Here is a 16960-nt window from a genome sequence, read left to right as displayed (position 1 = left end):
GGTGGGAGCTGTGGGTGGGAGGCACTCAGGACAAACTACAAACACAGAAGCCGTTTGAACTGGGGCTTGAGGGCTGAGTGGGAGATCACCAGGCACATAAGGTTGGGGTGATCCAGGCCAAGGGAAGACCATTCGCAAAGGCAGAGAGTTAGGAGAAAAGCCGGCATATTTGGGTAAAGGGGTGGTAGGGCTGGAGTGTATGGAATGGCCTGAAGAAGGATGGGAGTAACAATCAGGAATTTCAACCAGGGCTAGGAAGAAAAGGGCCACCTGCCCTCTTCATTCCTTGGACTTCATTCTGAGGCAGGCAGTCTCCTGCGATGACTTTGGGTTGGAGTTGGATGAAGACGGATAATGTAGACATCCAGTAAAGAAACTGTTCATTCACTCATTCATTAGCCAAATATTTAAAATGCAGTGTTTATCACTTGTGATGAGCACCAGGGGTTGCAGGGAAGGGCTGAATCACTCGACTGTACAGCTGAAACTAACATGACACTGTGTGTTAGCTAACTGGAATTTAAATAAAAACATAAAAAAAAGAAAATGTAGTGTTTATGATATGCCAGAACATGGGATTAAAGATGGGATTGGCATGGGATTTAAAGAAATATAATACAACAATCTGAGTACCACACTCTGGGGGCTGGAACAGGACACTGGTTGAAAAGAGGAGAGAAAATAGAAAAGATATATTTAGAGGCAAAATGAGTGGCCAAGTGCAATCAGTAAAAATGTAGAAGGATTTAAGGAAAGAACTCAAGTGTCAAGCCTGAGCAACTTGACATTGGCAACATAGAAGAAAGGGGACAGCAACAGAGGAATGAGCAAACATGAGAATGAATGAACTTAGTTTCAGAAGGGCTGCATTTTGATTCCTTTAATGATATATGGGGGAGGAGGGTGGCCGAGAGATCCAGACCGGAAATGGATATTTGTCACCATACTCTCCATTTCAAATTGGGAGCATTTACACAATGCAAAGGGCATGGAGCTAAGTTTAGAAACTTTGGTGTGCCAACATCTGAAGGGTGAGGAGAGTTTCAGAATTGAGGAAAATAAAGGAAAATGAAGGAAGAAGAAGAATGGGGATGAAACAATGCCACGGAGGGCAAGGGAGAAGAGACCTTCCAGAATGAGGCTGCTGGCAAACACGCCGAGTGCAGGTGAGAATTTCACTTCTTTTGAATTTGAACTTTTGTTGGTTTTGATGCTAGATGAGTAAACAAGATATGTTTTCAAGTTGCTGGTTTTCAAAATGATACTCCTAAACAGGTATATTCTTTCTTTATAAATATATGTATCATCTTTGTGCCACAAGGGAATTTAACTTTGGTCTTGGGGACAGCATTCCAAATATATAATGATATTTCCTAATATTTGCAGTGGACTAATACAACTCAAAATTGTATTACATACATTGCCTTCTAAGGGAAGGGCAGCAGTAACAGCCTCAATTCACAGTACCATAACTCACCCAAGTCATATAATTTAGTTAGCACAAAGGCCAAAGCCTAGATTCCTGGCTCTTGATTAAGTGTTATATTTTTCCCTACTCTGATACTAAGTTTCACAAAGAGCACACACACACACACACCAGATCATTTTAGTACAAACACCTAAATTCATTTCCTAATAGCAAAATCAGAATGATTGTTTCACCCTGTACCTTTTTAATATTTCATTCCACATTACTAAAGACAGAGATGATTAGATCACTATCTCCTCTTAGAGAAAATACCACATGCAAGATGATTTTGAATTTGTGAAAGACAGACTGATTCCTAAAGCTTAAGGGCGCTATTTTTAACTTTGTGAGAAGAAAATACTGCACTCAAGTTCAGATTAGAACTTCTTTTGAGTCTCTCAAAGGGCCCTGAAGCAAAGCAATAGATGGTACCTTGACTTTTTCGAGGTGATCTTGGAGAGAGTCAATGAGGAGGTCACCCACAGGCTGCCAGGATCCCTTGATCACCTCAGCCTGACGTAGTTTGAGGTCCAGCTCATCTGTTGCTTCCTGAAGTTCCTGGAGTCTTTCGAGGGCCTCGTCTATTTTTCTCTGCCAGTCTGCAGAGTGCAGGTTCAATTTTTCCCACTCAGTGTTGACCTCCTCAGCCTGCTTTCGTAGGAGCCGTGTAACATTCTGGGCTCTCTCCTCAGGAGGCAGCTCTAAATTGGTAATATGACAAGGTTTTAGGCCACAGTCATTTTTATTAAAAAAAAAAAAAACATTGTTGAAAAGGTCATACTGGAAGAAAGAGAGTACAGTCTAACAAGAGGCCGACTCGTTGATTAATGGTTCCTTTACACTTTGGCATAAATTTTGATAGTGTCTGGCCCATCTCAAGTCTGTCCTCCTGAGTGTAATCTGTTCTACTTTCTATCATTCAGATAATCCAAGATTCATTTAAGCTACTGAGTAGAGAAATGCACACCACAAGTTCTAATTTACTTCAGTCAGGCTCTTAAATTGAAAATTAGCTTGTAGTCTTTGTAACAGTTGAATTCCTTCTAACAGATCATCTCTTTTGTTTATTATTTTCTAAATGTTTCAATAACTGATCACTAACTAATCTCTTTTACTGTTTATTAATGAATGTACAAACAGATTTAGGCATGGTGGTTTATGATTCCTTTTTCTTTTTCAACATCTATGTTTAATTTGAATCGATTCTATTTAACTTAGAAAATATGAGAGCTATCCAGACCCTGGCAGCAAGAATGGATGGGTCACTCTGTCACCACTGATCCTTCTATCAATATGTTATTACAGTTCCACATTCAATTACCTCTGGGCTCCTGGTAGAGTTTCTCTAGTCCTTCTAAAGGCTGTTCTGTCAGAAATATTCGTACGGTCTCAAGAGTACTCATGATTACAGGTTCTTTCGTTTTCAATTCCCTCTTGAAGGCCTGTGAAATGAGATGAAAAGAAATGCTTATTTGGCTTGTGGCATTCTTCTCAAAATTAATCCTAGATGTTCAGAACTTGGTTATGGAACTCCCAGGTCAATTTTTATCTCCTTTATTTTTAAACCGACAGTCACAAAATGATAAAGAAGGCTATATGGATCTTTCTGTTAATCAGAAGCCATTGTGTGTGTAAAGCTATTCTGGAGAGCATGGGGGGAGCTTCTAAGACATGTTAATGCCTTTTCATCAAGATAAGAGTGATTTATTTGTACAACCTGACTGCCAAACTTGAAATCTGAAGCCAAAGTTGCAAGATACACATTGCAAAACCCTAGCAGGGCTAATGAATACTTCACGCACCCAAAAGAATGGTTATCCAGAACATAGGGAGCCTGAAGGGCCATTTGGAAGAACTTAGGTTGTACTGAAATATACAGCCAATCCAATTCATAACCACCAGCTTATTCTGTCAAAATATCTGACAACAAATAAAATGAAATATTAATAGTAAACTATGTAAAAACTCAGTACTTCTGAAAAATACCCAATACATTATCCAATGTGACTTCTTTGAGAATGGTAGAAATGTTTTGACATATACTGGATGTAGGAATTGTGGGAATAGGTTTCTATAAAAGGATAGGCCTAGAATCCGTCTCCTGGTGTCACCTATGCTAGTTACCAGTTTTAATCTTTAATCTGTAATCTTCACTGATACAGGGGGTTAAAAGGAAAGCAGAATGCATAGTTTCTGCCTTCAGGAAGCTTCTGGATGAAAAGAAGGGAGAAAACTAACACACTAGAAACAGAGCGAAAACAATAAACTTCATACATAATTGAGTCCTAAGGCTTGTGAGACATCGTATGAGGCTAGAATAAATTGAGAGATACTTGGAAACCATCAAAGATACTCATTGACCAGATTCTGCCATCTCAGAAGTGAAGATGTTAATGAAAGTATCAAGTACCACATAAACATTAATTGATCAGTGTAAAAGCAACAGTAATAATAATAATAATAATTACCCTAAGCTAGGGCTTAATTATTCATATCTTTTTTCAATTCTGTCCTATTTTTAGCAATGTTACCTAATGATTTTAAGCCCTGAGGGAAAATTCAGCTATATCTCCTTTGAACTTCAGATATCTCATGTTGTAGGAATGCTCCAGAACTGTATTATCTGACACATTTATAAATAAAATCCTCATCATTCAGAAAAATCCTGAGTTTGATACTTTGCAAAATGATTCATCTTCCATAGTTAGTCACACTTCACTAAAGAGAGGCAAAGTGTTTGAATTGAAATAATAAAATTCTGTAAGTGAAATATAAGGATTCAGTCTGTGGATGGGGATGTAGTTTCTGTACAGTGAGATATTTTTGTGTCCTTGAAATAATACAGAGTAGGTATTATAATACAGAGTAGGTGGACTATTTACTCTGTTGCTTACAATGTAAAGCTGATTCTCCCTCTAATATTTCATTTGAAATTTGTGTGTGTGTGTGTGTGTGTGTGTGTGCATATGTGTGCACATGTGTGTATGTGTATACAACTCTTGCTCATACATCTAATTTTCCCAACCTCAAGAAAATTATTATTGTTTCTAGTCTCTCCACTTGGACTTGATAGGAGGCGATTGACTCTGATTTCACTAATTATAAAAATAATAATGGCTCCCTTTGTTAAGCTACTATGTGTCAGTGGTTGTATCAGAAACTAGAAAAAAGTGAATGCAAAACAACACTTCCCATTTAGAAACTTGTATACAGTATAAGAGTCAAACACATAAATAATTTCTTTATTTTTAAAGATTTATTTATTTATTTTAGAGAGAGAGAGAGCACAATCGGGAGGGGGAGAGGGAGAGAATCTCAAGCAGACTCCACACTGAGTGGGGAGCCTGACATGGGGCTCGAACTCACAACCCTGAGATCTTGACCCTGAGATCATGACCTGAGCTGAAACCAAGAGTCAGATGCTTAACTGACTATGCCACCCAGGCACTCCTAATTTCAGCACAGTGTGGAAGGTGCTATAGGTTTGCACAATCTGGGAAAGGAAATTGAGAAAGGCTTCCTAGAGAAGACATTATTCATAAAGAATTCTTAAGCATGAACAAGAGTTAGCCTGGGAAGTGAAGATTAGAGGAAGAAAAACGATGAAAATACGGGTGTGAAGACATAGGACCTAATACAGTGTGCCATGTACACTTATCTCAAGTAGGCCAGGTTTCTAGCACATAAAGTACAAGGAGAGGACATATCCAGAGATGAAATAAGACAGTGTCATTATCTTAAACTATATTTGACCTTTAACTCAGAAATTGAAGCTCTATCTGTGAGTTGCTAAGAAGCCTAGGTATTCTCTTGTGTGGGAAATCAGGAACCTGGAGTGGCATAGGCATGTGTGTGTTTCAAATAGATGTCCCTGACATAAATACAGAGCAAGTTAGAAGGGCAGAAATGCACTTAGAGAGACCAGTTAGGAGGCAACTGTATGAATTTAGTGAAAGATTATTAGGATCTGACCCAGGGCAGTAGGTACCAAAAAAAAAAAAAAAAAAAAAAAAAAAAAGGATAGAGTAGGGAAATGTTTAGTGTGTAGGGGTGTGGGAATTTGGTGACTGAATGGAGAGAGGAAGGAGCAAGGAAGACTTCTAGTTTCTAGGTTGGGGAGATGAGTGAATGCTGGGTGTAATTAACCTACATGTGAGGAAATAAACTCTCCCAGATTTCTCAGCACGCTTATAAAAAGCTCTGGCTCCTGCGAAACTTCCCATACCATGGGAACTAGATGTGCAGTCATATGTCTAGTTAATTTCTCTCATCCAAGAGGACCAAATGGTTAGAGCCCAGAGGAAATTCCCAGGTTCAGCTCCAAGCTGTCAGCAAGACTGGAGTGGCTATCTCTTTAGGTCTTTAGAGTTTGGAGAAAAAAAAAGCCCAGATCTTGATGACATTTCCAGTTTGTAAAATCTGAGGCATGTGGGGTTCTCTGGCTTCTAGAAAAGTTGGAGTTAGGGGGCACCTGGGTGGCTCAGTCGTTAAGCATCTGCCTTCGGCTCAGGTCGTGATCCCAGGGTCCTGGGATCAAGCTCCGCATCGGGCTCCCTGCTCAGCGGGAAGCCTGCTTCTCCCTCTCCCACTCCCCCTGCTGTGTTCCCTCTCTCGCTGTGTCTCTCTCTCTGTCAAATAAATAAAATCTTAAAAAAAAAAAGAAAAAAAAAAAGAAAAGTTGGAGTTAGGACTCAGGCCCTTATGTTTCCAAGGAGACCCTCTCAGGAGGAGAAGGGGACTCTTTCTGGTGGAAAAGGCCTTCTTCCCCTTTACGAGAAAGGAAAACCCTTTTTCCTGGTCTCTGGCCTAGGGAATACGCAGCCAGTCATGTAGGAACATTTTCCATTGGCTCTCCTCACGTCTCCCTAGGGGTAAGACTTGGGGCAAAGGCCAGGATGGGGGGCGGGTGGCAATGATATTCCCTGTTAGGTAACTAAAAGAAATCTGTGTCTGATCCAGAACACCTCATGTGCACATTTAGGATAAAATTAATGAAGACGAATATTAAAAACCCAATACTAACATGAGGGGGGAATTTGTTTGGAGAACAGAGTAAGAGGATATGATATGCTCAGCTTGGATAGGTACCATTCCTTCTGGAAGGAAATAAATACCAAAGTCTGATGTTTAGGGAGAAGAAAAGGAGATTTAGGAGCCATTTTCTCAGTTAACATCCACTGAGTGCCTATGATTATGCATAGAGACGAGGATTACAACTACCTAAGGAGACGAGACTGCTCAGGCAGTGGAGTGGGCTAAAGAGAAAATTCTGGAGAATATACAAAATTCATGGGCAGACAGAGGACCTGGATCCCATGAGAGGCCAAGAAAGAATGGAATGGACAGGTAGAAAGCTTGGGGGAAATGAGAAGTATAGAACTCTGGAAGAGAGAGGAAGAAAGTGACTGAGAGCTTCCAACCATGACACACAAAGGTAAAGCAAGATGGGCACTGAGAAGTGCTCATTAGACTTGGTGAGAGCAATTTCAGTGGAGGGCAGTAGCCTCAGAAGTAGGTTTAGTTGAGGAGTGAGTGGGAGAAGAAGGAATAAGTATTTTAGATGAACACTGTGCAACATATTTTTTTTCTGACAGGGCAAGAAGGAAGATGGGAAGGAGGACAGAGTGGATTACAATGTAAAAGGAAGACATGTTCTTTTTAGGATAGGAATGCTTTGCACACAGGGTGGAAGATGGAAGCTAGCAGTAGGGTAACGAACCATCCTGGTTTGTCGGGGACTGGGGAGGGCTTCATGAAGTGGGACTTTGAATGCTAAAACCAGGACAGTCTCATGCAAACCAGGACAGTTGGTTACCATAGCAGAGAGGAATCTATTAAAGACCTAGACGGGGGAACGTGGAGATGATTGTTGGAGTAAGGTCTGTAAAATAAGGAAACGGATCTTAAAGGTCTCATCAAATTGACAAAGTCTAAGACACTGTTTGATGATGCAGCTCCATTGTTAGAAGTGAACGGCTTTGTGAGGGACCACTTGTTTGCCCCTCGAGTTGTTGCCAAGGGCTCAGCACCATCACAGCTGCACAGTTCATTTCTTAAATAGGAGTCACTGAGGATTAAAACGAGTCTAAAGAAAAGACAAAGGAAGTTCTGTCATTACAAAGACATAAGCACCATTATTTTCACATCGTTGTCTGAAATTAAGAAAAGAAAGTGGATGGAAGAGAAGGTTATGTGCTCTATCTGCGGCATTTGGGAACATGTAGAGGAAATATAAGAAAGGTTAAAAACCCCAGGAAAAAGAGAGAAATAGTTAGTTCAAGACAATCAGAAGACAAAGAAAATGGTAATGTTTCTCACCATATGGAAAAAACCATAAATAGGAACATGTCATTTCAAGCATGGTTAGAAGGAAAGGTCTTCTTCCATTTGTTCATTTAACAAATTTTGAGCATCTATCTGTACAAGCCACTGTTCTAGGCAAAAAGCATCAGTGGTCCTTGTAGCATGGAGCTTAAAAGAGATCGGCTTTTTAAAAAAAGAGATTTTATTTATTTATTTTTTTAGAGATGGGGGGGCAGTGGGGAAAGGAACAGAGGGAGAGGGACAGCAGACCCAGTCGGAGGGCGGAGCCCGATGGGGGGCTTGATCCCATGACCCTGAGATCACGACCTGAGCTGAAATCAAGAGTTGGACACTTAACCGACTGACCCCCATCCCAGGTGTCCCTAAAAGAGATAGGCTCATGTAGTAAATGCAAAAACAAAGACAACAATGACAAAACAGTGAAGAAAATGACAATGACAATGACAAAAACCAGTGAAGATTCTTCTTTAAAATAAGGGAAAATCCATTTTTCAGTCTCTAAGCGACTTACAGTAACCTGCATGTTATGAGAGTTCACTGCATTTTAAGAGGAAGGAAAACGGAGACATTTTTTAAACCAAAACAAGAACATTCAATGTCAAGAGCCTTAACTCTTTGATAATTGTCTTGCCTCTCAAAGAAAGTCTGTTTGAGTGATGTTTGGGAAAATAGTCACTCCTTATACTGTACTGATTTTGCCTCAGAGTTTATGCTTAATATTTTAAGTTGGACAAGTTGGTTCATTCACGTGCTGATGTGAAAAAGGTATCAGATATAGAGGCCCCCTCCCATACACATACAGAATACTCTTTACGTTAGTTAGATGTCAATATTCACACGTTAAGATATTTACTTCCTGGGGCGCCTGGGTGGCTCAGTTGGTTAGGCGACTGCCTTCGGCTCGGGTCATGATCCTGGAGTCCCGGGATCGAGTCCCGCATCAGGCTCCCTGCTCTGAGGGGAGTCTGCTTCTCCCTCTGACCCTCTTCCCTCTCGTGCTCTCTGTCTCTCATTCTCTCTCTCTCAAATAAATAAATAAAAATCTTTAAAAAAAAAAGATATCTACTTCCTGAATCTTTCAAACAGATAAAATTATTTTCCTTAAAATTCATCCTGTTCCCCACAGCTTCCTCTTCACCTTTGCAAGACAGCCGGGCCCAAGGGACTAAAACAGTGATACGGAAGAATCAGAAGGAACTACTAAAGACTTAGAGCACCTCTGTGAAAGGAAAGTAACATTCTGCCTTAAAAATGAGAAAAAAAAGTAAGGCATGCTAGTTTGACATTTTTCCTCCAGCTTCTTAAGTTTCACAGACTAATTTATATGAAGCATGCATGACAAAATTGTACTAGTGGGACATCCCAAGGTAAATCCATTTATTTTAAGGTGAAATGATCTGATAGATGGTATTTATTTATTATTTTAAAAGTTTATTTATTTAAGCAATCTCTACACCTGACGTGGGGCTCAAACTTACAACCCTGAGATCGAGGGTCACATGCTCTACTGACTGACCCAGCCAGGTGCCCTTGATTTATAGTTATTTATATATCACAAATACTAACCAACTGGGTGACTGACTGCTGGCAGATTAGTTAGCTAATAGAAAAATATTAATTTTGAACCTATTATATATAACATAGGGAAGACGTAGGAACTGGATCTTTGTCCTGAAGGAGTCAATAGTTTGGTTGAATAAGTATGTCTGTGGTGATACTTTTATACTGGGAATGTTTTGCCAATGCAGACTGAAGTACAGATAAGCTAGGATTTACCTAAAGCCATCAGTTCATTAGTCACTTAGAATCCAGATCTTGAAATTCTTAAGCCAGGCTTCAGGTGAGTGATGGCAAAAGATGAAAGTTCCCTGAATTATAATAATTTGGATGACACGCAAGTGGCAAATCCTAATGGCCATGAAGCAAGTCAGAAATTTTAAAAACCTGAAAGTAATAGAGGAGAACCAAGTCACTGTTATTTGATTTTTTTCCCTGCCTCTCTTGGTTATAGGAAAAAACTAAATAGGGGGAATATTACCTCAAATACCTGTTAATCCCATAAAGAGAAGTAGCTTAGAACCACGTGTAGAGGGGATGCAGGGGGAGATACTGATGTGCTTGATGTACCTCAGAGAAGACAGGGTCAGGATGAGAGCTCCGGGCACAGGGACTGACATTTTTTTTAAAGATTCATTTATTTATTTGAGAGAGGGGAGGGGCAGAAGGAGAGGGAGAGAGAGAGAATCCCAAGCAGACTCAGAGCTGAGTGTGGAGCCCAATCCGGGGATTGGTCCCAGGACCCTAAGATCATGACCTGAGCTGAAATCAAGAGCAGGATGCTTAACCGACTGAGCCACCCAGAAGCCCCAGGGACTGACATTTTTGAGAGAAAAGCTATACTGCTTTTACCTAGAGATACTGGTCCTATCGCTATGGATATAAGTAGAGGCCCTCGCCTTTCAAAACACAGGTCTCTTTCAACCATGGGCAGTTTCCATGGAGCTGAATTTTATCTACATTCCCACTGAAGTGGCAAGTCTGTATTTGTGTTATTCAGACTGAAATCTCACAGAATGGCTATACGTTATTCACATGTGTCAGCCGAACTTGACAGAATCACCCCCTGAGGCAGACTAAAGTGGTTAAGGGAGGGCTGTGGTAGCCGACTTGAAGTTCAAGTTGGGGCTGGGCCAAAGCTTGGCTGGGTGATCTAGAACCAGTCATAAGACCTTCCTGAGCCCTCGTGTCCTCATTTGTTAAATTGTGGGGGTTTGCTAAACACCTTATCAAAGTTCTAACATCTAGTTTGAATATTCTTTTTTTAAAAATATTATTTATTTGAGTGGGGGAGGGGCAGAGGGAGAGAGAATCTTAAGTAGACTCTGCACTGTGTGCTGAGGCCCATGTGGGGCTCGATCTCATGACCTCTAGCTCACAGCCCTGAGATCAGAATCTGACCTGAAACCGAGAGTCGGACACTTAACCGACTGTGCCACCCAGGCGTCCCAGTTTGAATATTCTATAATCAACACGTTTAGATCGTTTAGGTCATTAATTGGCCAGGAGCCTGTTACATGGTGGCATTTGGAGATAGTCTCTTCTAGGCACCATTACTAATGATAAAAATTATAGCAACAGCTTGGCACATAGTGGATAATAAATATTGTTGAATACATAAGAGAACACCCAGTTGGAAAACCAGAGTGTGTTATATGGAGGCCAGTTTGATTTAGATGCAGAACATGCTTGAGGGTGAAAGCCTGGGTTCATGAATTATTAGAGAAAAAGTTAAATGCTGTCGACTGGGAAAAATTGAGAGCTCTGATTTTGGGCCTATTCTTATGTGCCAGATCCAAAGCTGAGTGTAACCTTTGAGTTACTTGAGTGGATTTTCCTCAAGAGGAGGCCCTATTGGCTCTGCCTTCTTAATCGTAGTGATTTCTTTCCTTGGGAGGAGATGTTCATGCACACATGTTCAGAAGTTCCAGAGTTTGAACTGCTCGTTGGGGCTTTTCCTCTAGTCTGAAGCATTAGCTAAGAGATGTGAGAACACTAGACAGACCCTAAAATTTAAAGTGATCCCAATGGTGCCATCCAATCAACAAATGGTTCCCGAGTAGGGACAGGCCAAGGACATTAACACTGTCATATCTGCAAATTGATCAGTGTTTTAGCTTTGTCATCCTATATTACCATGCTAGTGTCCATATTATTTCTACTTTTTTATATTCCTTTTGTATTGTTTTTATTTCTGATAAGAAAGTTGAATTCATTCTGCCACCTTACTGACATTCCTCACTTAAAGAGCCACCATATTTATTGAGTCTCAAACACATCACTAATCTTTTATTTACTGAATGAATAGGGACCATCAATGCCCAGCGAACTTGAAACCAAGATCTTCCTGGAAAAGGGCGAGATCCAGAAATGTGGATAACTGGAGTCGCAGGAATTTTGCCTCTAAGAATCTAAGGCAAGTTCACAGGGATTCATGGAAGAAAGAAATGTGAAAGAACAGAACAACAACAACAACAACAAACAGACAAAGGATTTCGTTAATAATCATTTGAAATAACTTGCATTAGAGAAGTTATGTAAATGTAGCATATGGGATATAAAGAAAAGGTCAAATCATCTTGATTTTTTTTTTTTATTGTGCTAATAGCACTTAACATGAGATCCATCTTCTTAAGAGAGTTTTAAGTGCACAATTCAGGAGTGTTAACTCTAGGCCCTAGGCTCTACAGCAGATCTCTAGAATGACTCCTCCTGCACAACTGAAACTTCAGTTCCCATTTCATCCTCTCCTCAGCCTCTCACAACCACCCTTCCACTCTTTACTTCTAAGAGTTTGACTACATCATCATCCATTTCCAGTCCACTTAAAAGTGAAGACAAGGGATCGCTGTATCAGGCACATCTAGCTATTGTTTCAGAGAGTCAACAACATGAACAACAGCAATCCATAAGTGAGACTGAATCAGTTTCAAGCAAAGGTGAAAAATAAATGGAGATATTTCAAGCCTGAAATTGTTTTTTAAAAATCTAATTGTATTCAATGAAAAAAACATTTTTGAGTGTTTGGGGGGAAATGCTTGTTGAAATTTATTTTTTTAGAAGTCCTTTAAGCTAAAAGTTGTGTTCTCTGAGATCAAGGGCATGGGCTAGAAGAGAGTCCAGCCTGCTTGCAGATCTGGGATACTATGGAGGAATAGTTTAGTGCCCACGCAGCATCTTGAACAGCTGTTTGATTCTTCAGTTGGAGGCCTGGGCTGCTTCCAACAACCACTGGGGAAGTCACTTCCTACTGACAATAATGTTGTTAAGTTCTGAGCTGACCTTGAGAAATCACTGCTGAACACTCAATCTATTCCTGTGGTCGCTGAGAGAATTAGGTCTTAGGTCATTGAACCTAAATCCTAAATCTGGAAATTCCTTCTGAAGCAACAGTACCAATGAATGGATTCTTAGGAGACCCTGTGACAAATTAATTTATATCCATTCTCAAGAGGCTCAGCCAAAATCCAAGATTGTCAAGTGTAAGTGGTGAATAATTGCTGAATCATACCACTTGTCTCTGTTTATCAATATAATCCCCAAATGGAACTCTTGTTTTGCTCCATGTACACACCCTCATCCATGATCATCTCAAAGTCTTTCCCATCTCCATAAATGGTATCATCGCTCAAATCAGGGGCTTCAGAGTCATCCTTGACTCTTCACTTTCCCTCACATTCCATATCCCATCTATCTTAAGTTCTATCAGCTCTCCCTTCAAAATAGATCTTGGGTCAAATAATTTTTCACAATGTCTATCATTTCCACGCTAGGCCAAGTCATCATCATCTCCTTCCTAAATGACTTCAACACCCTCCCAACTTTCTCCCTGCTTTCAGTTTTGCTCCTCCTACTGTCAATTGTCCATGGAGCAGAGAGAGTCAATTTTAGGACACACAAAATCAGATCACACCATCCCTGCTTATGGTCCTCTAGAGGGGTCTCGTCATGCACAAAATAAAATCAACTCCAAACTGTGGCAGATAACACCAATTATTTTCTGACCTTTGCCACTCTCTACAATGTATCATTAGCCCATCTAGTTATTTCTTGAGCACACCAAACCTGTTCTTGCATCTGGGTTTTTGCATTTGCTGCTCCCTCTGCCTAAAATATTCTTCACTCAAGGTCTCTGTGTGGCTCACTCACTTAGACCTTTGCACAAATGAATACAACCTCCTTGGGTAGGTCACTACCTCTCATTCTTTCTCTATTCCTGTTTTGTTTATTTTCTCTTTATAGCACTGACTTGATAGGAGTTTATATGTTAATTTATTGGTTTACTTCATATTTTGCTCAGGAAAATCTGAAGGTCTGTGTGGGCAGAGTCTCATTTTGTTCACTTCTGTATCCTCAGCCCCAGCATAACAGCAGGCCCTCAATAAATAATCGCTGAAAGAATCAATACATTCTAGGAGTCTGAGTTATGGCACAGATTTTCCTAAAATAATATTTGGGGAAAACGAAGAACACAGAAAACGATCAGAGGGGTTCATTTGAAATTAAATGAACGTGTAAAAGTGCCCTGTAACGGCCAAGTCCTATACAAATATTAGTTGAAGAGTATTTTTCAAGATATCAATGTTTTGATGTGGTTAGAAAGAAGACTTTGGTGGGGAAGTTAACTTGTAAATTATTCACATTTTATTTTATTATCCTCATTAAAGAAAAGTGGCAAATCCTAGATGGCTCTGTTCTCAAGTTTTGATGATATAGCTAGTTTTCAGAAGACTCCCTCAAATGCCTAGAAATGTAGTTCTAAAAATAATTTTAAAATCTTTTCTATTCAGCATTCCTAAATATGACTGCATAAAATATGAAACTTACACAAAAGTAGCTTACTCCATTAGGAATGAAGAATAGATCAAAAAGATGTCTAGTTCCAAAGTAATATTCAGATTTCTAATTTTTTCTTGATTTAGCTGAATGTTTTGTTTTTAGGAAATTTGTACTTTTCATTTAAATTGTGAAATTTATTAGTGAAAAGTTACTTTTGAGATGTTTTATTATCTTAACATCTGTAAGCTCCATAACCATGTTCTCCTCATCTCCATCTGATACTGTTAAATTTTATTTTCTGGGTTTTTTCTTTACCGGTCTTTCTATGAGCTTGTTGCTTTTCTTAATCTCTTTAAAGAATAAACTTCTGGCTTTGTTAAGGAAAAAAAAAAAAAAAGGATGTCTATTTGTCTATTTCCTCCAACATAGTGAAGCAGACAGCATAGAGTAAATATAACTAACAGTGAATCTGTAGGTGAACCAAACTTGTTTAGAAACTCTAAGAGGCCAGGTCATCGAATGTTGGAATGAATTACCCTATCACAAACTTTTTTCTTGTTTTCCAGAGGTGCTAGGGAACAATGCGTTTCTTTTTTCTTTTCTTTTTTTTTTTTTTAACACAGAGCTGACTTGAATCTTAACATTCACAAATGGCACCCAAAGACATATTCTGTTTCTGTGGAAAGAAAACACAGGGAACTCATCAAGCTGACACACATACTAAAATCTACCCAAAGGAAGCAGGCCAGCATTGATAGCAGAATTAGCCTAAATAAATGTATAATCAACAGCGTGATTCTAGGATAATTTTATTGAATTTCCGAACCTCTCCCTCACTTTGTGGTGACTTCTGAGGATATCGAACATGCATAATATACGACCTGACAAATGAACAAGTAAACTACTTTATTCAAGCCTTTTCATTTGTCAACAGCCTCCACGCAATAATGGCTTTCTGTCCACTGTTTTAATAATGTATGTATTGATTACTTCCATCTCAATCTTAACCAGAAAATCTCAGGAAGCTTTGAAGGTGTCCTTAACAGTCTCAAGGGAAGGAATTACAGAGATTTTTAAATTGAAAGCTGAAAGCCTAATGACAAACAATTTCATTAGTACAAATGCAAACAAAAAGTCATTACCTACAGTGTTCTTATAATCAAGACCTAATCTCCATTTGGATTTGGGGTCAGACGAAGGGAGTTAAATAAGCTCATGGTTTATTGCAGTTCTCCTTAGAAATTTCCCACTATGATTTGCTCCTTTAAAACTCTCTCTAGGTTAATCACAGAAGTAGACAAGTAATAAATATCACTTTAGTGACTGCTCAAGTAAAACAAAGGAAGTCAGTTTTAAAAATATATCTGGACCAGAATAATACACACTAATTGAAAACGAGTCAGTCTAGTGAGGCAAGTAATGAGGAACCGTAAAAGGCAGGATAATGTATTCCAAAGATATAAAAATTGGTCAGTTTGTATTTGCTAAGGCATATTTGAGCTTTAATTATTTATAACACTTCACCGCATATGGAGCATTATTTTATTAATTAGGCTTGAGAGCCATTCCACTTGCAGCTGCTATGCTGCCCAGCTGGTTTGGGGAACAAAGATCCACCCCCATGGGTGTGAAAATTGCTTGGGGAGTGAGCCTGCAGTCCCTAACTGCCTGGGTGGACTGTTTTGGAATTTTACCTAAAAGAAAACCATACACCCCTCCAACACAGTGATTGAGAATGATGATTTTTTTTTTTTTTGCTTTAAGAGTACAAGACATAACGATATTTTGCTATAAAATGTTACCATTAATCTGCAATGATATCCAAAGAAAATTTAAATTACCTCTTTTATAAACATCCTGATTTATAGAAAAGAAAAGTGAAAAATATTTTTCTATAGTTTCCACTGCTGACATTCTAATGGGTTTTGGATTCCCACAAAAAACAACAACCAGGGACATTAATAATTTGCAATAGACAGTGAGCAGGGGATTTGAAAAAAAAAAAGATACACCAAATACACGGGGAGTAAGTTTATGATAAAAAGCGACCCATCTTGATATTAAACATTCTATATCAACAGTATTTGAATCCAGAAACCCACAAAGCACAAGACAATTTATAAACCTAGGAATGTGGCAATGTAAAACAAGTCTACAAATACAGAATCTGTCAAAGACTAGATCTTGACAGAGTTTTGCCCTGATTATATTTCCTTTCTCTCTTCCTACGGAAGTTCAGAAGATCAGATAAAGAGACCCAGTTTCAAGGATTTTCCTTTGTTCTTATTGCCAACAGGCACCAAGAGCATTACTAACTAGACAGGCATTCCACTGCAACTCTAAAAGAGCTACTGTATAAATGTGACAAAACTCTGAGTAAACAGGGTGCTAAATTGTTCTCTCATCAACACCTCGGAGTGATGATGTTCTCTGAGGGAGGAAGAGTGTTTTGTGACAAGAATTTTTCTTAAGGATGCAAAGAGAAGCTCGTGAAAACATTGGGCCAGACCACAAGTAAAAAGAGTGGGCATCCTGAGGGTTGCTGGAGTGGTGGGGGGTGGGAGGGATGGGGTGGCTGGGTGGGTATGTGCTATGGTGAGTGCTGTGAATTGTGTAAGAATGTTGAATCACAGACCTGTACCTCTGAAACAAATAATACATTGTAGTGAAGAAGAAGAAGGAGGAGGAGGAGGAGGAGGAGGAGGAGGAGGAGGAGGAGGAGGAGGAGGAGGAGGAGGAGGAGGAGGAGATAGCAGGAGGGGAAAAATGAAGGGGGGAAATTGGAGGGGGAGATGAACCATGAGAGACTATGGACTCTGAGAAACAAACTGA

The 16960-nt window shown here is 39.5% G+C and overlaps 1 protein-coding gene across 2 annotated transcripts in view; it reads right to left on the bottom strand.

The window, feature by feature from the left end:
- Positions 1-16960, bottom strand: part of DMD (dystrophin) — a 2214577-nt gene that overhangs the window by 330421 nt on the left and 1867196 nt on the right. For both annotated transcript variants that reach the window (XM_027607979.2, XM_027607980.2), the window contains exons 58-59: positions 2790-2910; positions 1901-2169 (exon numbers count right to left, since the gene is read on the bottom strand). In XM_027607979.2, the coding sequence (XP_027463780.1) occupies positions 1901-2169; positions 2790-2910 (390 nt within the window). The remainder of the gene's footprint in view (positions 1-1900; positions 2170-2789; positions 2911-16960) is intronic.

Source organism: Zalophus californianus, chromosome X (genome assembly GCF_009762305.2).
Source record: "Zalophus californianus isolate mZalCal1 chromosome X, mZalCal1.pri.v2, whole genome shotgun sequence".
NCBI lineage: Eukaryota > Metazoa > Chordata > Mammalia > Carnivora > Otariidae > Zalophus > Zalophus californianus.
The sequence above is the reverse complement of the archived record's forward strand: the minus strand, read 5'-3'. Positions and strand labels throughout refer to the sequence as shown.